At 56.0% G+C, this 18,069-nt stretch overlaps 2 protein-coding genes across 6 annotated transcripts in view; one reads left to right on the top strand and one right to left on the bottom strand.

The window, feature by feature from the left end:
* Window positions 1-6,027: 6,027 nt before the first annotated feature.
* Window positions 6,028-13,824, top strand: CHPF2 (chondroitin polymerizing factor 2). 4 transcript variants are annotated; one of them, XR_003902303.1, is made up of 7 exons: window positions 6,028-7,748; window positions 8,412-8,976; window positions 9,565-9,747; window positions 10,402-11,250; window positions 11,519-12,172; window positions 12,548-12,697; window positions 12,961-13,824. XR_003902303.1 is itself a non-coding variant. In XM_029921225.1 (4 exons), the coding sequence occupies exons 1-4, from the start codon at window positions 7,462-7,464 to the stop codon at window positions 11,698-11,700; spliced, it is 2,334 nt and encodes a 777-aa protein (XP_029777085.1). In that variant the 5' UTR covers window positions 6,028-7,461; the 3' UTR covers window positions 11,701-11,783. The 4 variants fall into 4 exon arrangements, 1 of the variants encoding a protein (XP_029777085.1); XR_003902304.1 differs by having other exon boundaries at window positions 11,519-12,697; window positions 13,638-13,824; XR_003902299.1 differs by having other exon boundaries at window positions 11,519-12,697.
* The window catches only part of SMARCD3 (SWI/SNF related, matrix associated, actin dependent regulator of chromatin, subfamily d, member 3), a 26,910-nt gene continuing 20,590 nt past the window's right edge, over window positions 11,750-18,069 (bottom strand). For both annotated transcript variants that reach the window (XM_029921236.1, XM_029921228.1), the window contains exons 3-14: window positions 18,012-18,061; window positions 16,245-16,287; window positions 15,303-15,425; window positions 15,060-15,182; window positions 14,713-14,808; window positions 14,453-14,554; window positions 14,094-14,255; window positions 13,260-13,357; window positions 12,980-13,115; window positions 12,569-12,691; window positions 12,348-12,449; window positions 11,750-12,130 (exon numbers count right to left, since the gene is read on the bottom strand). In XM_029921236.1, coding sequence (XP_029777096.1) covers window positions 12,077-12,130; window positions 12,348-12,449; window positions 12,569-12,691; window positions 12,980-13,115; window positions 13,260-13,357; window positions 14,094-14,255; window positions 14,453-14,554; window positions 14,713-14,808; window positions 15,060-15,182; window positions 15,303-15,425; window positions 16,245-16,287; window positions 18,012-18,061 — 1,212 coding nt within the window. In that variant the 3' untranslated portion in view covers window positions 11,750-12,076. The remainder of the gene's footprint in view (window positions 12,131-12,347; window positions 12,450-12,568; window positions 12,692-12,979; window positions 13,116-13,259; window positions 13,358-14,093; window positions 14,256-14,452; window positions 14,555-14,712; window positions 14,809-15,059; window positions 15,183-15,302; window positions 15,426-16,244; window positions 16,288-18,011; window positions 18,062-18,069) is intronic.

Genomic DNA, 18,069 nt, shown 5'->3' with positions numbered 1-18,069 from the left:
CCTTCTTGGGATTCTCTCCCTCTGCCCCTCTCTGGCTCATGGGCTCTCTCTCTCTCAAAATAAATATGCATTAATACGTGCCTGGCTGGGGCTCCTGAGTGGCTCAGTCAGTTAAGCCTCCGACTTCGGCTCAGGTCAGATCTCACATTCGTGGGTTCGAGCCCCGTGTCAGGCTCTGTGCTGACGGCTGGCTCAGAGCCTGGAGCCTGCTTCCGGTTCTGTGTCTCCTTCTCTCTCTGCCCCTCCCCCTCTCATGCTCTGTCTCTCTATCAAAAATAAATAAAAACATTAAAAAAAATACGTGCCTGGGTGGCTCAGTCGGTTGAGCATCTGCTTCAACTCAGATCATGATCTCAAAATTCGTGGGTTTGAGCCCCGTGCCAGCTCTGTGCTGACAGCTTGGAGCCTGGAGCCTGCTTCAGATTCCATGTCTCCTCTCTCTGCCTTCCCTCCCCCACTCGTGCTCTCTTTCTTTCTCTTTCAAAAATAAAATAAAAACAAAAAATTTAAAAAAATATATGCATTTAAAAGTATTCAGAGAGTAAACAGACCATGACATTTAGGTGGTAAGTGCCATCAAAGAAGTGACTTATGCAATAATGCTATTGGAGTATGTAGGTGGGGATTTCAGTTGTCACAGCATAGCTAAGAACGTGAATTCTGGTGGCAGACTGCCTTCATTCAACCCCCTGCTCTGTCATTTACAGTGTGTGACCTTGGGCAAAATACACTCTCCTCTGTAAAATAGAAATGATGATGGTACTTGCCTCATACGGTTGTTAGGTGAGAGTTTAGTTTTTGTTAATTGGCTAAGTATTACTTAGCTGGAGTTCTGCTAGGCTGAACTCTGCTACTAGAAGAATCTTACCTAAGTATGCACTAGATATTTATTTAATGTATTTAACAAATATTAAGCATCTACTATGGGCGAAAACATTGTTTTAGGTAAAGAATATAGACAACAGTTACCTGACTGCAAAGAAATTCTGTATGCTTGTGGATCATATGAAATCACCCATCCGGACACCTAGCCTCCTGGGGGCACTGCTGACCAAGCGCCTCCCTCTCCCAGCCTCATTAAAACACATGGTTACAGGCAGGTTACAGAGAACTATCATTTATTATGCTCTTACATCTGCGCTGTCCCATTTAATCCCCCACAACAAATTCTGAGGTGGGCAATCCTACCATTTTGCAGATTAGAGACGAAGGCACTGAGCTTTTAATAAAACAACACTGCTGGTAGGAGACAGTACCAGGATTTAAGGCTGGTTCCAGAACTTCAGCTTTGTAAAATGGCTTGGGCTGGCCAGAGAAAGACTGACTAGCTGCTTCTCTCAAGCCACGCGCATAGCAACCAATCACATCCATGGTTTCCCAGGATCAACAGTTGCTGGGCAGAGTTCCGCCTCCCCCCCACCCCCAGCCAGCAAGAGTGGCTTAGGAAAATTATTGGCCACTTCAAAGTTCTGCCATTCTCACTGGGGGTTAGATCTTTCAGGGAACAGACCTGGGGTGGGTGGGGGAGAGAATTGGGAAAATGGGAGGGAGAGTCAGAGAGAGAGGAGAAAAGAACTACCAAGTATGAAATATCACAGAAAGTCAGTGCTGGAAGCAAAAACATTTGGTCTGTGGACTTTCTTTAAAATATGAAGAAACTGAGGGTACCTGCTGGCTCCGTTTGTGGAATGTGCAACTCTTGCTCTTGAGGTCATGAGTTCAAGCTCCATATTGGGTGTAGAACCTACTTTAAAAAAATTAAAAAGATAAAATATGAAGAAACTGAGACCCAAAGAAGGAAATATCTCATCCAGAATTACCTAGAAACTTAGTAACCGAGAAGGGTCTGGAACTACGTTGTTCAATGTGGTAGACTCTAGCCACAGGTAGCTTTGGAGCACTTGAAATGTGGCTAGTCCAAATTGAGATGTTCTGTAAGTGTAAATGACCATTAATTTCAAAGATTGTCTATGGATACAAAGGAGGCAAGGATAGCCAAAGGGAAAAAGACTGTCTCTTCAATAAATGGTGTTGGGGAAAGTGGACAGCTACATGCAAAAAAAAAAAAAAAAAGCCGGACAACCTTCTTACTCCATACACAAAAATAAACTCAAAAACTGTAAGGGGTGCCTGGGTGGCTCAGTCGGTTACGCGTCTGGCTTTGGCTCAGGTCACAATCTCACGGTTCGTGGGTTCGAGCCCTGCATCAGGCTCTGTGCTGACAGCTAGCTCAGAGCCTGGAGCCTGCCTTCAGACTCTGTGTCTCCCTCTCTCTGTCTGACCCTCCCCTGCTCACACTGTCTCTCAAAAAAAATTAAAAAATTAAAAAAAAGACCTAGATGGAAGACCCAAAACCATACAATTCGTAGAAGAAAACATAGGCAGTAATCTCTTTAACATTTTCCATGGAAACATTTGTCTAGATATGTCTCCTTCAGCAAGAGAACAAAAGGCAAAAGTAAACTATTGAAACTAAAGCAAAATAAAAATATCTGCTTAGCAAAGGAAACCATAAACAAACAAAAAGACAAACCACTGAATGGGAGAAGATATTTGCAAATGATATATCCAGTAAGGGGTTAGTATCCAAAAAATTTAAAGAACTTATAAAAAACACACACACACACACAAAACCAAACCCAAATCCAATTTTAAAAATGAGCAGAAGACACAAGCAGACATTTCTCCAAAAAAGACACATCCAGATGGCCAACAGACACATGAAAAGATCCTTAACATCACTAATCATCAAGAATGAAAATTTAAATCAAAACCACAATGAGATATCACCTCTCAGTTGTCAGAATGCCAAAAATCAAAAAGACAAGAAACAAGAAACGTTGGTGAGGATGTGGAGAAAAAGGAATCCTCATGCACTGTTGATAGCAATGCAAACTGGTGCAGCCACTCTGGAAAACAGTAGGGAGGTTCCTCAAAATATTAAAAATAGAATTACCATATGATCTAACAATTCCACGATTGGGCATCTGTTTACCTAAAGAAAAAGAAAACACTAATTCAAAACAATACATGCACCTCTATGTTTACAGCAGAATTATTTACAATAGCCAAGTTATGGAAGCAATGCCAAGTGTTCACTGATAAATGAATGGGTAAAGAAAATGTGATATGTATATACACGCACGCACACACACACACACACACACACACACACACACACAGTGGAATATTACTCAGCCATGAAAAGAATTAAATCCTGCCATTTGCAACAACATGGATGGATCTAGAGGGTATAAGGCTAACTGAAATAAGTCAGAGAAAGACACATCACATACCATATGATTTCACTCATCTGGAATTTAAGAAACAAAACAAATGATCAAAGAAAAAAAAGAGACAAACAAAAACCAGACTCTAACTACAGAGAACAAACTGACAGTATTCAAGGGAGGGGGTGCAGGGATGAGTGAAATAGGTGTTGAGGATTAAGAGTACACTTATCACAATGTGCACCAAGTAATGAATACAATTGCCGAATCACTGGTTTGTACCCCTGAGCCGAATCTAACACTATGTTAGTTACACTGGAATTAAACACAAAGCAAAACAAAAAGGATTGCATGTGAAAAAAAAGTAAAAGATCTCAATTATTTATATTGATTACAGGTTGAGATGATAATATTTTGATATATTTGATACTAAAATAAAATACATTATTAAAATTAATGTCACTTGTTTCTTTTTGCTCTTTAAAACATGTGACTCCTAGAAAGTTGAAAATGATGTCTATGGCTCACTTGGTATTTCAGTCGGACAACACTGGTCTGGAACCTGTATCTTCCAGCTTCAAGGGGAGCATCCCTACCCCACTTCCCAGAGTCTCTTCTAACAAATCATTCGCTTACCACCTCTTATGTGCCAGTTGTTCAGGACAGATCAAATTGCAGTCTAACTGAGGATAAAACTAACTCAGTAAAGGATAACAAATGCTGGGAACTTCTAGCTTCTGTACTTCCTAAAGGGCGGTTCTTAATTCTCCCGGGCCCAATGTTGCCTTTTAATAGCAAACTTAAAAAAAAAGGTTTTATTTATTTATTTTGAGAGAAAGGGAAAGAGAGAGTGTGCGGGAGGGGCAGAGAGACAGGGGGAAAGAATCCCAAGCAGGCTGCTCACTGTCAGCACAGAGCTCAATGAGGGATTCGAACCCGTGAACCATGAGGTCATGACCTGAGCCGAAACCAAGAGTCTGACCCTTAACCAACTGAGCCACCCACCCAGGTGCCCCTATAGTGTCTTAACCATAACAGAAGAAAGAAAAGGAAATCCTTTCCAAGAGTGTTAACTTCAGTATGCTAGAAAACATAATTCGTCATATATTTGTACCTGTACATAGGATCACCTTGAATGTGACAGTACGAATGCAGACAGAACACCATGAGTGACCTTACTGTCTGTGATGCAGTTCCCCAAAAGAGTAACTCTTTAAAAAATTTTTTTAAATGTTAATTTGGGGGGGAGGGGCAGAGAGAGAGGGAGACACAGAATCCGAAGCGGTCTCCAGGCTCTGAGCAGTCAGCACAGAGCCGGACACAGGGCTCAAACTGACCAACCCCTAGATCATGACCTGAGCTGAAGTCGACTAACCAACTGAGCCCCCCAGGCGCCCCTCCAAAATAGTAACTCTTAGTAAACTGCTGAATGAAACAAAGTACTATCTTCCTTCCATTTGCTTTATAGTTACATTCCTGGAAAATTCAGCAAATATCACAACCCTGCAAATTACTTTGTTTCTATATATAAAACACCCGCTTAAGGATTAGTTAACTATAACCTTTTTCTTCCCCACTTACATGAATGTTTAGAAGGACATTTGAAAGCTGCGTGGGACATAGATTCAGGCATGACACTGTCTTGCAATGTGCAGGATCATCTAACATTCTTTTCTTTTTTTTTAATGTTTTTATTTATTTTTGAGAGAGAGAGAGAGAGGAAGACACAGAATCTGAAACAGGCTCCAGGATCTGAGCTGTCAGCAACAGCCCCACGCGGGTCTGTAACTCACCTGCCGTGAGATCACATCAAGACCTCAGCCGAAGTCGGAGGCTCAACCAACTGAGCCACGCAGGCGCCCCTGGGATATCTAGCATCCTTGCCCCCTCCTCCCCCCTGACCATATGACAAGACTGTCTCTGTACACTTGCAAGTTGCCTGTTAGGGATGCTCCATTCTGGTCGGGAACCCGCTCCGGTCCTTTGAAGGCCTTGCCTGCCCTCCAGCCTCGCCTTGCTGGCCTTCCCAGTTCTTCCCTAAGACATTACCCTTCCTCTTTCAGGGCCTATGCGCTCTGCTCTTTGCCCAGAAAACTCTCCACTTTTTGTCTGGGTGACTTCCTGAATCTTTGGATCTCAGCGTTCCCGGATTCCCAGTCTATTTTAATTCCTCGGTCAAGTTTTCCCACTCGCCTCTACTTTCTGCAATGGTGCCTATGACAGGTGGTGATTTCTACCGAAGTCCGTATGCTTGGTACGTCCGTGTGTGTGTGTTTCCTGTCTGCCCCCTCACCTCTCGGCTCCCTGGGGGCAGGGACCATGCCCTCCTCTCTACCACTCGTTCGCTCAGCGCTTCCCACGACGGCCTGCAACTTAGTAGGCAAAAAACTAACATTTCTGCAATAAATGGGTTCCGAAGCCCGTTGGGAGAAGTCGAGGAGGAGGCAGGGGCGCGCCCGTCGAGGAGGAGGGCATTTTTTTCCCCCAAAGGAGATCAAAGTTGATGTTGAAGGTGTGGGGCACCCTCAAAGGCCCTCATCTTTGCGTCCCGGGAACGCGCGGCGGCTCTCGGGGGCGGGCGCCTGGCCGGGCGGACACGTCACCCCACTGCGGCTGCGCACTGCGGGGCGCGGGGCGGGGAGACCAGCGAGAGGGCAGAGGCGGAGCGAGCGACCGGATGCGGTCACCATAGAGACCGGGACTGACGGCAAGCGGAAGAGGAAGGCGCGGGCCGGGCTGTGAGGTGGCAGCGGCTGCAGCGGCGGAGCCGGCGCCTCGGCTGGGCACTGGGGTTCGTTCCCACTTCCCTGCCCTTTTCCCTGCGGGGGCGACAGGGGCGCCGCTTGCGAGGACAGGAGCAGGTTCCACCCCCGCGCCCTCGCCCCTGCTGCCCAGGACGGTGCTGGCTCGCGTGGGCCACACCTGGGCCGCCCTTTACCGGTCCGCCGCCTCTCTCGGCCCGGCTGCAGGGCCTCCCCCGGTGGGGTGTGCCTTCTGTCCCCCGTCCGCTGGCGCGGGCAGGGCCTTGGTCCCGCCGACGGGCCTGATAACGGGGTCTCGGCCCCCCGCCCACAGCCGCGCACCCCCATCGCCTCCGCCGGAACAAACCCAGCTGATCCCCCCCAGTCCCCCCCTTGACAGTTCCGTGACGCAGCCGGTTTTCTTTCTGTTTGGGGACTGACAGCTAAAGCTCCCGTTGGGTCGCCTTTCTGGGACTAGAATTGGCCTCTGATCGCCGGGAGGTAGATAGAGCAGGGGGTCTGGTCCTTGGCAGCGGCCACCTCCCGAGCCAGCCGAGCCTCCGTTTGCTTTCGCAGGACCCCCGTGTTGTCTCTCGCGGCTTCTCGTCTTCCCACTTTGGTTTGGCTTGGGAACCTGGGGCCCTGGTAAAACCAGACACCGAATTGCTCTTACACAGCCAGGGTTACTGTCGGTGGCTCCCTGTCTCTACCCAGGGGAAGGTGGGCAGCACCAGCCTCTCAGCAGCTGGGAGTCAGAGAGAATGCCCTGCGACATGGCCCCATCAGCCATCGTGCTCCTCTGAGAGGCTGTCAGTGCTGAGTCACCCTATCTGTCCACCTCGTTTGGGTGGGCAGACCTGTGTGCCATGCCAGGGGCTCCTGACTGTTCCCACCCCGGGGGGAGGGGTAACTCTAGCAGTGTGTTTCCTTAGCACTCAGGAGTAGAGTAGAAAGAGGCCCTTAACCCCTCCCTTGTGCTCGCCTTCAGGAGCTAGGCAGCAGCCCCTTCGGTGACTTGAGTGAGCCACTGGGCCCCAGGCAGGTGCTCTTGGACAAAGGCTACTGCTAGTGTGGTCTCTTGGAGTTGAGGCTGTTACTTTGATGGACGTGCACTTTGCCCCAACCCCTTCTTTGTTAGCCTCCACTGTCTCCACTTAGATCCCGTCTGCAGATGCGTGTAGTCCTTTCTGGGTTCGATTTGGCAGGATTGAGTTGTGTTCCCTCCTCCTTCTGGAAGAAAGACCATAATCACGTTAGTGGGTGAAATTGACTCTAATAGTTACTGCCATTTAGACTCAGGGCTAAATCTGGCACCTTGAGGACCCAAGCCCGGGCATAGGCTTCCTGGGGATGCCGGGTCTGGCAGTGGCTCCACCTTGCTGTGCTGTTGACCTCACTGCCGCAGGCTTCCTGGTTAAAGCCACAGGCCTGCCGCTGGCCCACTGCCCATCAACCTACTGATTGACCCTTGAGGTGGTCCCCTCTGGGGCATGCCCATGGCAGGGCCTGCCATCATGCGCCTGAGCTCCCTGTTGGCTCTGCTGCGGCCAGCGCTGCCCCTCATCCTCGGGCTGTCTCTGGGGTGCAGCCTGAGCCTCCTGCGGGTCTCCTGGATCCAGGGTGAGGGAGAAGACCCCTGTGTAGAGGCCGTGGCGGGGCCAGGAGGGCCACATAATCATGACTCAAGAACTGGACTCGACCAAAGTGATGAAGACTTCAAGCCCCGGATTGTCCCTTACTACAGGGATCCCAACAAGCCCTACAAGAAGGTGCTCAGGTAAGCGCTATGTGTGTATGTAGCCCCCCACCCTGCGCTGCCCCCCTTGAGCGCTGCTCCAAGTTCTTGTTTCTGCCATTGCTGGTCATCAGTGTTAGACTCCTAGAGCAAGTCTTTGCCTTGTTACCCATCATGATTTGTTCCTATGTTCCTCCTCCCCCGTCCGCTGTCAGGTTTGAGGAAATCCCTCCCATTGGTGTTAAGTTAGCATTGGGATGTTTTTAAAGAAGCAGGAATTGTATTAATCATCTAATCCATCCTGAGTAGGGCCGTCCCCAAACAAATTCCAGTGTTAGCAGAGCTCATTAATATCTATGAGAAGTTCTCTCTGTCCTCTCTTCTCGACCCCCAACTCCCTCATTCCTGGAGGGATGTGTATGCTGGACAGACTGGGCTCCTAAAGATTAAGGAGTTGAGGGACACCTGGGTGGCTCAATTGGTTAAGTGTCCGGCTTCAGCTCAGGTCATGATCTCACAGTTCGTGGGTTCGAGCCCCGCATTGGGCTCTGTGCTGACAGCTCAGAGCCTGGAGCCTGTTTCAGATTCTGTGTTTCCCTCTCTGACCCTCCCCTGCTTGTGCTGTCTCTGTCTGTCAAAAATAAATAAGAAACAGGAAAAAAAAAGATTAAGGAGTTGACCCTTGGCATGCTGGTTCTTCCACAGGACTCGGTACATCCAGACAGAGCTGGGCTCTCGGGAGCGGTTGCTGGTGGCCGTCCTGACTTCCCGGGCCACGCTGTCCACCCTGGCCGTGGCTGTCAACCGCACGGTGGCCCACCACTTCCCTCGATTACTGTACTTCACGGGGCAGCGCGGGGCCCGGACTCCTGCGGGGATGCAGGTGGTGTCTCACGGGGACGAACGGCCAGCCTGGCTCATGTCGGAGACGCTGCGCCACCTTCACACGCACTTTGGGGCCGACTACGACTGGTTCTTCATCATGCAGGACGACACGTACGTCCAGGCCCCCCGCCTGGCGGCGCTTGCCGGCCACCTCAGCATCAACCAAGACCTGTACCTGGGCCGAGCCGAGGAGTTCATCGGCGCCAGCGAGCAGGCGCGGTACTGCCACGGGGGCTTTGGCTACCTGCTCTCACGGAGCCTCCTGCTTCGGCTGCGGCCACACCTGGACGGCTGCCGTGGGGACATTCTGAGCGCCCGTCCTGATGAGTGGCTCGGCCGCTGCCTCATCGACTCTCTGGGCATCGGCTGTGTCTCGCAGCACCAGGTGACAGCCCTTGCGAGTCGGTCTTGACCCCTGATGGTTGGGAGTGGCTGAGCGCTTGGTCTCCAGGGTGGGGGCTGCTGGGAAGAAGCCAGCACCCCCCATGGGGTTTGGTCCTTCCTAGCCACCGACCCCGGCTAGAACCCTGGGGCCGTCAAAAGTGGCATCTTGTCAGGGACCCTCTGAGCAAGATAGAAAGGTGCCCGTACTCACCAGCTCCTCCCCTCGGCTCCCCTGCCCTTCGCCCCCTCCTCTGACACACACAGTCACAGATGGTCTGGGAAGGTCCTAGAGATGGCCACTGTCCTGGAGGAGCACAGTAACCCAGAGTCATGGGGGTCTCTGCTGGCTCATGGCTTCTGTTCCCTTGAAGCAGTGGAGTTCTTCTTTAATGGCCTATGTAACATTCTTTTCCCGCAAGTCCAATAGCCAGACTAAGGCCACCTTTCAGGAAACGCCAGATTGAGCTCCTGCTCTCCTCCATCTTGACGGTGGCATTAAAGGCCTGAATGCGGAGTCTGGTGAAGGGTGGTTGGGACGGGCAGCCCTCTCTCTGGGTGTGCCACTGATTGGTCTGATTGGTCCCTTTAGGGGCAGCAGTATCGTTCATTTGAACTGGCCAAAAATAGGGACCCCGAGAAGGAGGGGAGCTCGGCTTTCCTGAGTGCCTTCACCGTGCACCCCGTCTCCGAGGGCACCCTCATGTACAGGCTCCACAAACGCTTCAGCGCCCTGGAGCTGGAGCGGGCGTACAGCGAGATAGAGGAGCTGCAGGTGAGCCTGGGTCCGCCGCGGGGGGCGGGGGGGGGGTCAGGGGGAGCCGCAGGCGTCCAGGGGCACGTGAGCGGGGAGGCGGCCGAGGTAGACGTGGGAAACAACTCCAAGGAGAAGGGACGCTCGGGGACCCAGGTCACTCGTAAGATAAGCCCCTGGCCTGGCTTGGATGCGGTTAGAAGTGTTTGCAGGCGAACTGCGAGGATCAGGGCTCAGCACAGCACTTCCGCACGACTGCGCCAGCTCCTCTCCGGCAGTGCCTCTCCCCCTCAGGAGCGGAAGCCTAGCAAGCCCTAAATTTCTAGCACTGTCCTTAAAAAGCCCAGGGGTAGATGTGGAGGAACCCGCCGGTTGATCGTGGGGGGTGGCAGAGGTGGAATACGGGCGAGAGCAGAGCTTCCGATACAGAGAGGCTGTACTTTGGGTCTGGAGAGAACTTCACCTCCGCAAAAGCACATTTCCTACCGCTTCCTTCTCACAGCAGCTGTGTCACGTGGGTGTGATCATACACTTTCTGCTTTTCACAGACGAGGATGGAAAGAACAAGGAATTAAACGATTAGCCAAGGGGGGCAGCTCACTAAGTGGTGACAGGATCCTGATGACCTAGAGGGCACTAACTGTACGTCCCTGCACCCCCCCCTCCCTCCGCCAGGCTCAGATCCAGAACCTGACCGTGCTGACCCCCGAGGGCGAGGCAGGGCTGAGCTGGCCCATTGGGCTTCCGGCCCCTTTCACGCCACACTCCCGATTTGAGGTGCTGGGCTGGGACTACTTCACAGAGCAGCACACCTTCTCCTGCGCGGATGGGGCCCCCAAGTGCCCCCTGCAGGGGGCCAGCAGGGCGGATGTGGGCGACGCCGTGGAGACGGCCCTGGAGCAGCTGAACCGGCGCTACCAGCCCCGCCTGCGCTTTCAGAAGCAGCGACTGCTCAATGGCTACCGACGCTTCGACCCCGCGAGGGGCATGGAGTACACCCTGGACCTGCTGCTGGAGGCCGTGACGCAGCGCGGCCACAGGCGGGCCCTGGCCCGCAGGGTCAGCCTGCTGCGGCCCCTGAGCCGTGTGGAGATCCTGCCCATGCCCTATGTCACCGAGGCCACCCGCGTGCAGCTGGTGCTGCCGCTCCTGGTGGCCGAGGCCGCCGCCGCCCTCGCCTTCCTCGAGGCCTTCGCGGCCAGCGTCCTGGAGCCGCGAGAGCACGCGCTGCTCACCCTGCTGCTGGTCTACGGCCCCCGGGAAGGCGGCCGCGGGGCCCCGGACCCGTTCCTTGGGGTGAAGGCCGCGGCGGCCGAGCTAGAGCGACGGTACCCCGGGACGCGGCTGGCCTGGCTGGCCGTGCGCGCCGAGGCCCCTTCCCAGGTGCGGCTCATGGACGTGGTCTCCAAGAAGCACCCCGTGGACACGCTCTTCTTCCTCGCCACCGTGTGGACCCGGCCCGGGCCCGAGGTCCTCAACCGCTGCCGCATGAACGCCATCTCCGGCTGGCAGGCCTTCTTCCCGGTGCATTTCCAGGAGTTCAACCCCGCCCTGGCACCCCAGCGGTCGCCCCCGGGGCCCGGCCCCGACCCCCCTTCCCCTCCCGGTGCCGAGCCCTCCCGGGGGGCTCCCGTGGGCGGCAGGTTCGACCGGCAGGCTTCCGCGGAGGGCTGCTTCTACAACGCCGACTACCTGGCGGCCCGAGCGCGCCTGGCCGGGGAGCTGGCAGGCCAGGAAGAGGAGGAAGCCCTGGAGGGGCTGGAGGTGATGGATGTTTTCCTCCGGTTCTCAGGGCTCCACCTCTTCCGGGCCGTGGAGCCAGGGCTGGTGCAGAAGTTCTCCCTGCGGGACTGCAGCCCCCGGCTCAGCGAGGAGCTCTACCACCGCTGCCGCCTCAGCAACCTGCAGGGGCTGGGGGGCCGCGCGCAGCTTGCCATGGCCCTGTTCGAGCAGGAGCAGGCCAACAGCACCTAGCGTGGCCCGTGCAGGGCGAGGCAAGACGGACGGACAGATGGAGAGCTTGTTGCTGTAATTTTTTTTTAATAAGAAAACGTTATTAAAAGTGTCTTCTGCCAAACTGTTTTTAGGTCTAGGGGAACTGGAGGAAGGAGGAGGCTGTGAGGGAGGGAGTGGGGTTTTTCCCAGGGGGACCCCTGCTGCCTTTCCCCTTGTCCTTCCTCCCCCGTTGGTTGCCAATGACACACGAGGCTGCTCTCAGATGCATGAGCTTTAATCATTCCCCTGCCTCACCCGGAAGGCGTCAGAGGCGCACCGGCAGAGCCCGGGGTGGGGGGGCAGGCCCAGCCCCGGGGTGGGGGGCCCTCCACGGTGCTCCTCGCTGCAGGGGCTCCTAGGTGGTACGCACGACCAGCGACTGCTCCAGCTCCTGCCTGCGCTGCTGGATCTTTAGAGAAATAAGAGCAGCGGCAGGGTTACGCTGTTGATGGTGAGTGACGGGACCATCCCGGCCACCCAGCCACCCTGGGAGAGCCAGTAGGAGCCTGGCGGGAGAGAGGCTCCCCTGTGGTGAGGGGATTGGGAGAAGTGGCTGAGAGCAGAGGCTTCTCTTGGGGGGCTGGGGAGGTGGGGGGGAGACCTGAGGCACATGGGCCCCTCCACACCTTGCAGTAGAAATAGCGACTGACGGCTTCCTGGGACCAGGGCTGGTGGTAGAACTCAGCCCGGCGCTCCTCCTCAGGGTTGCCCGCCACATCTGTCATCACCTGGGAGGGAGCCATGGGGTCAGCCCTGAGCCCGGGCCCCCTCCGGCCCTTGTGTGACAACGTGTCCTGTCTTCCCCATATGCTTGTCTTCCATCCAGTGTTCCCTGAGGCCCCTTCACCTTGAGGTCCCGGCTCTGGGAGCGGAGCAGGTCTTGGATGTAGCCTTTGGGGTCTCTGGAGAAGCTTAGCATGAAGTCCCTCTGGATCTTGAGCTGGTTTATGGACTCGATCGTCTCATGGATCTGCAGGTAGAAAGACAGATGCTTTCGCCTGGCCATGGGGATGTGGGGGAGGCGGGGGGCCGGTGCGGGGAGGGGGTTGCTGTACTTCCTTTGAAGGGCAATCCCTCAGGTCCCTGGTGCCTCTGCGGCCCCAGAGATGGGGTGGGGTGGGGTGGGCAGAGCTCTGAGCAGCAAGGGAAGGGCCACGCGCCCCCCTCCATCTCTCCATGGGCCTCTGCTCTCGTCCATTGTCTGTATTGTGTCATTTCTGGGTTGATGTCCCACTCCAGCTCTGGGCTCTGGCCCCACCTTACTGTCCAGAGCGCTGATCTCCTGCTGGTTGGCGGTGGACAGCAGGAAGCTGCTCATCTGTCCCTTCAGGGGCTCCTCCACCTCCACGTCAATGTCATAGCACGCTGTCTTCTTCTGGTCCGACGGGTCCACGCTGCCAGGGAAGTCCAGTCCTTGGTGTCCCTGCTGCTCCCACAGAGGCCAGGGACCCGAGGGGACACCGGGGTGGGGGGGGGGTGGGGAGAGGGGTGCAGGACAGCAGGGACCCCCTGGGCTGGGGAGCAAGCTGGAGCCTCACCTGATGACGTGGTTGATGACAATTGGGTCAGGGGGCAACAGCAGAGCTGTGAGGCGCTGGGGAATCTCTGAAAACTTCAGCCGGGGGCAATCAAAAATCTGAAGTAGGCGGGGAGAGAGAGAGAGGGAGAGGGAGAGGGAGAGAGAGAGAGACCACGCTCATCTGCTTGGAAACGGCAGAACTACAGTCCTAGATCTTCCATCCTGGGAAGGCAACACCAAGAGCAAGTCTCACTCTTCGGGGCTCCTGGGGCCGCGCCGAGCGTGTCTGTGCGTGGTGGCGTGCCCACGCGGGGGCAGGTGGGGGCGGGGCGGTGGTTGAAAGCATGGGCCCTGGGTCGGCGGCCGTGGCGCCAATCCTGCCTCTTCCCGTCAACAGTGCAATTGAGCCCATCCCCTAAGTTTTGAGGCCTCGGTGTCTTCATCTGCAGAGTGGGTACGGTCACCATACCTGTCTCCTGGGGCGGTAGCGAGGACGGAACGGATCGGTGCACGTTAAGTGCCCACAAGCATGCCTGACACGTGGCGTGGGCTCAATAAACATCGACTGTTATTTTACTCCTCAAGTTTATCTGCCGTGTTTATTCAAAGACTGTTAGAAATGATCATCTCTCCTTTGGGGGAGTCTGGATCCAGCACTAGAACCCAGGGCTCCTAACTCCCAAGTGCCCAGACTATCCTGTTCTTCAAACCGTTGGCCTCTGAAAGTTCCCGATTTTCCTGACCTGGCTTGGCTAAGTCTAGAAGCACGGGCAGGTGTTGCCTCAGCAGAGGCACTTGCCCGCCTGGCGCCGCCGCCTGCTCCCCGCACCCCCGGGGTCAGGAGAGTGGGTACCTGCTGGAAGTATTTGTCCCCGTTGATGTATTCCTTGTCGTGCGAGTCCTGCAGCCTGTTGGTCTTCACGTACTGCCACAGGGCCTGCACGATGGCCGAGCGGCTCTGCGTGTGCAGCCCCAGCAGCCGGGCTAAGCGGGGGTCCAGTTTGAACTGGGGAGGCTGAGAAAAGGTGGCCAGGAAAAGTAAATCAAAGAGAGAGAGTGGAAAGAGCTCAAGGCCAGGCAGCCTGGGAAGGGCGGGGACGTGGTGATTGGGCTCCTTGGAAACGTGCTTCGGGAGAAGGTGAGGTAGGGGGAGAACGGGGTTTCCCAGGGTATGCCCCTAAGACACAGGGGGGGGGCATGGGGGGCACACACCTGGTAGTCCAGCATGAGGAGGAGCGTGCAGCGAACGCTCAGGTCCCCCGGCCTCTTCACCTGGAAGCCGTCCGTCTCCTGGGTTGTGGGCGTGCGGTGCCACTGCCGGGCGGAGGACAGCTGGGTCACCTCCCAGGCCCATCTGGGCTGGGTGGGGGAGCCAGAGGCTCCAGGGCGGTCCCTGACCCCTATCTGTGCAGTTGGTGAGACTGGTCTGTGGGAAGGTGGCAGTTCCAGGGTGTACGAGGTGTGGGTCTTACCTCAACTAGGTGGTTGTCAGGACCATAGAGGTCTTTGTCCAGCTCAATGACCAAACTCTTGAAGAAGGAAGAGAACTTCCGCTTCTGCTTGCTGGGCTGCGGGAGAGGCACAGGGACCATGGGGGCAGGACAGGGACTGTGGGGGCCCGGATGAGTCGGGAGCGGGTGGGCTGGGCCGGCAGGGCAGCACAGTTAGAAGCAGGGCTCTGCCCCCCACAGTGTCTCTTTAGGCCACCACCCCCGGCCAGGGCTGACTCCCTAAGCCACAGTGCAGACACCCCCTTCTGTCCTCAGCTCGGCCCTGTGCCCACCCCAGGACACCTGGAGAGACCTGGGCCAGGACGTACGTCATCCAGGAGTTTCCCCTCCACCCGCAGCTCCCAGGAGGCGATGCTGCCGTCAGAGTCTTCTGCATCCGGCTTCGCAGGGTTAAACGTATTGGAGATATAAAGACGCAGCTTCCGCTTTTGCTGTAGAAAGAAAGAGTGTCGTTCAGAGCGAGCACTGCGTGTCTCCCCTCCCGGAGCAGTCCTGCTCTCTGCTCTTGGCCTGGGACCTGGGGCCCCCTTTCTGCCCCCGAGTCAGGACACCTTCATGGGCCTCTTCAGGGCCTCCTGGATGTCCACCCGTTTCCGCATGATGGTTTGGTCTAGTTTCCTCTCAAACGCCAGGAGGTCCATGTAAGCCTGGGACTCGGGGACCAGCTCCCGGATCTGGAAGAGAAGGAGCAAGGCAGGGAGCCAGTGACTCAGCCAATCCCGGAGGCTGAGCGCACGCGGTCCCGGGGTGCGAAGAGCGAAGAGAAGAGCGTAGGGGGGAGCTGGCCAGGTGCAGGCCATGGAGCTTTGAGAGGGCAGACGGGGACTTCTCCCTGGGACTTTCCAGCAGAAAGGGCCTGGACACAGAAGCATAAGGCCACTACTCCCTCTAGAGAGGTCTGTGCATTTCCTGATGTGGGGAGGCCATCGCAGCCACAGGGGCGGGCAACTAGGACTTCACCTCCTCATCTCGTCCTTTCCCTTGTCACATGGCCTCTGGACCTTCCTCGAGTGTCAGCAAAGTGGCTAGGGCCCTGGGGTCCCCGAGACAGAGGACGTCGCTGCTTGCCTCTACCCTGGCGCCTCCCCCTTGTCCCTCCACAAGACCCCCACATCTAGCTTGGCTTGGGTTCACTTTTGATGCTTCTGCTCCCTCCACTCCTCTGCCAGCCTTTGGTCCCTTAGCTCCTGTGCCCTCTTTGTCCCACACCTTTATGTCTGTGACCGTTGGAATTCAGGCCCCCTGCGCCCCAGGCCCAGGACGCTGCCCCTGATGGCTCCGCCCCTTCCCTCGGCCCCACCCCCTCCCTCTGGCCAGGGAGCCCCACTTCTTAATGAGCTTTTTAAACAAACAGTGGAAGTGACTGGGCCGCTGAAGCGCTGCTCCTGAGGGGGGAGGGGAGGCGGCCCAGGGTGGTGGGGGGGGTGAGGGGAGAGGAGGCAGAGCAGCAAAGGGTGGGGGGTGGGCTGGGGGCTGCTGTGAAAGGCACTCACCCTTTGAGGGAGGATTTTGTCAGCCATCTTCCTCCTCTTGGCACTGTACATTTTTTAAAGAAAAAACCAGGTTACCATGGCGACAGATCTGGGAGTAACGAGGCCACCTGCTAAATTATCCCGACATCTCCACCCGCCACGCTGGGGTTCCCACAGCCCGTTGTCCGCCCGCCCAAGGGGCTACGGCAGTGCCGGCAGGCATGGCGCTGTCCCCTTGTGGGGAGCAGACAGGGTCCTGTCCTTTCTCTAGCCTGGGAGCCCCTTTCCCCCCCACCACATCCACAGGGCAGAGACATTTAGACTTAGGAGGGATGGGGGTGGGGAAGCTACAAAAGTGTTTGAGAAAAGCTGGAGAGGGGGAGGACAGAGGAGCGGGAGGAGGGATTCTGAGGACTTTCCCTTTCTGTTAGGCAGCGGTGCACCGTCCAAGGTGGCCTGAGCTCAGAGGGAGGGGACCCGACACCCTCCCGTGTCCCTGAAACAGGAGGTGAAGGCTGAGGTCGGGGAGGACTTGTACCCCTGGCCCCCCGGGCTTGGAAGGGGGTGCCGACAGTCAGGGAGCGTGCGTGTCCTCCGAATCACCTGCCAACAGGCTCCAGAAACAGCCGGGCAGGGATCCAGAGACAGTGCTCTCTTGTGGGGTGTGACTGCGGGCTGAACCCCGAGGTGGCAGCTAGGACACGGACTCTTCCTGACCCGCTAGCTGCTTCGGATTCCCAAGAGCACCCCCAGAAAACCCTGGGCAAGTTGAGATTGGCACTCAGCCCAGAGGGTGGCTCTGTGCGCCCTTGGGTGGTGGTAATTACCCAGGGCCTCGTCCCGTCCAGAACCCTGCGCTGAGGCTAGGTAAGCTCCTCTGACAAAAGGTCTGATTTGTTTGGAAGAAACTGTCTCTGTAAAATTCTCCGTTCATACCAGACCAATCAGGAACTCGTTTACATGTAAAAAGCATGATTCACGTTGCCAAAGAATTCATCATGGGATTCCTATAAACGGTGAATTTTCCTTGATGTGTAAAAAGTATTTAATAGGAGCTAAAATCCATATTACTCCTTTTGTAGGACTCCATCTGGTGTGCCAAGGGCAGCATGTGTGTTTGGTTAAATAGTGAAACCCAGAGGGGCATCTCTCTTGCCAGACACCAGCAGGGGCTTTTGGGGGTGACACCAGCTGGCTCAGACGGGGAAATGGGCCGGGCCCCGGTGATTAGGGAGTAGACCTGGTCCAGACACGGATGGGGGCAGCTCTTCAGTCTCAGAGTCCCCAGGAATCACCTGAGAGCAGGACTGTGGGAAGACCACCCACCCACAGGACAAATTCCCAGGCCCCACCCCCCTGGCCAGAGAATTCGATTTAGAATCTCTGGAGTGGGGCTTTTACACGGTCCAGCCACGGGACCGAGTGAGGTGCGCTGGACAGCCACACTTTGAGAGCCACCATCCCAAAAGCCCAAGCCCTCACTTCCTACCGCCAGCCCTACCCCCACCCCAAAGACAGAAGCATCTCCCAGAACCTGGGGACAGGGGGTGGAGAGAGGGACCGAGCAGGTGACAAGGAGAAGGGCGCGACGGCCGCAGCCTCAGTGTCTCCGGTGGGCACACAAAGGAACCAGACCAGTGCCCCCTCAGCCCACCTCCCCAGAGGGCATCCCGCCCAGGACGGCTCCTCCTCGCGGATCGCTCTTCCCCGCTCCTTCCAGGCTCGCTCCTCACCCACCCCGTCCCCGGGGTCCCGTGGCCCGCCCCCTCCGCGCTGGGCCCCACTCACCTGCGGCTCCGCGCGGGGGCGGTGGGCACCGGCTGGCCCTGGCTCTGGGCCTGGCTCT

The sequence above is a fragment of the Suricata suricatta genome, chromosome 2 (genome assembly GCF_006229205.1).
Source record: "Suricata suricatta isolate VVHF042 chromosome 2, meerkat_22Aug2017_6uvM2_HiC, whole genome shotgun sequence".
In the NCBI taxonomy this organism is placed as follows: Eukaryota; Metazoa; Chordata; class Mammalia; order Carnivora; family Herpestidae; genus Suricata; species Suricata suricatta.
The sequence above is the reverse complement of the archived record's forward strand: the minus strand, read 5'-3'. Positions and strand labels throughout refer to the sequence as shown.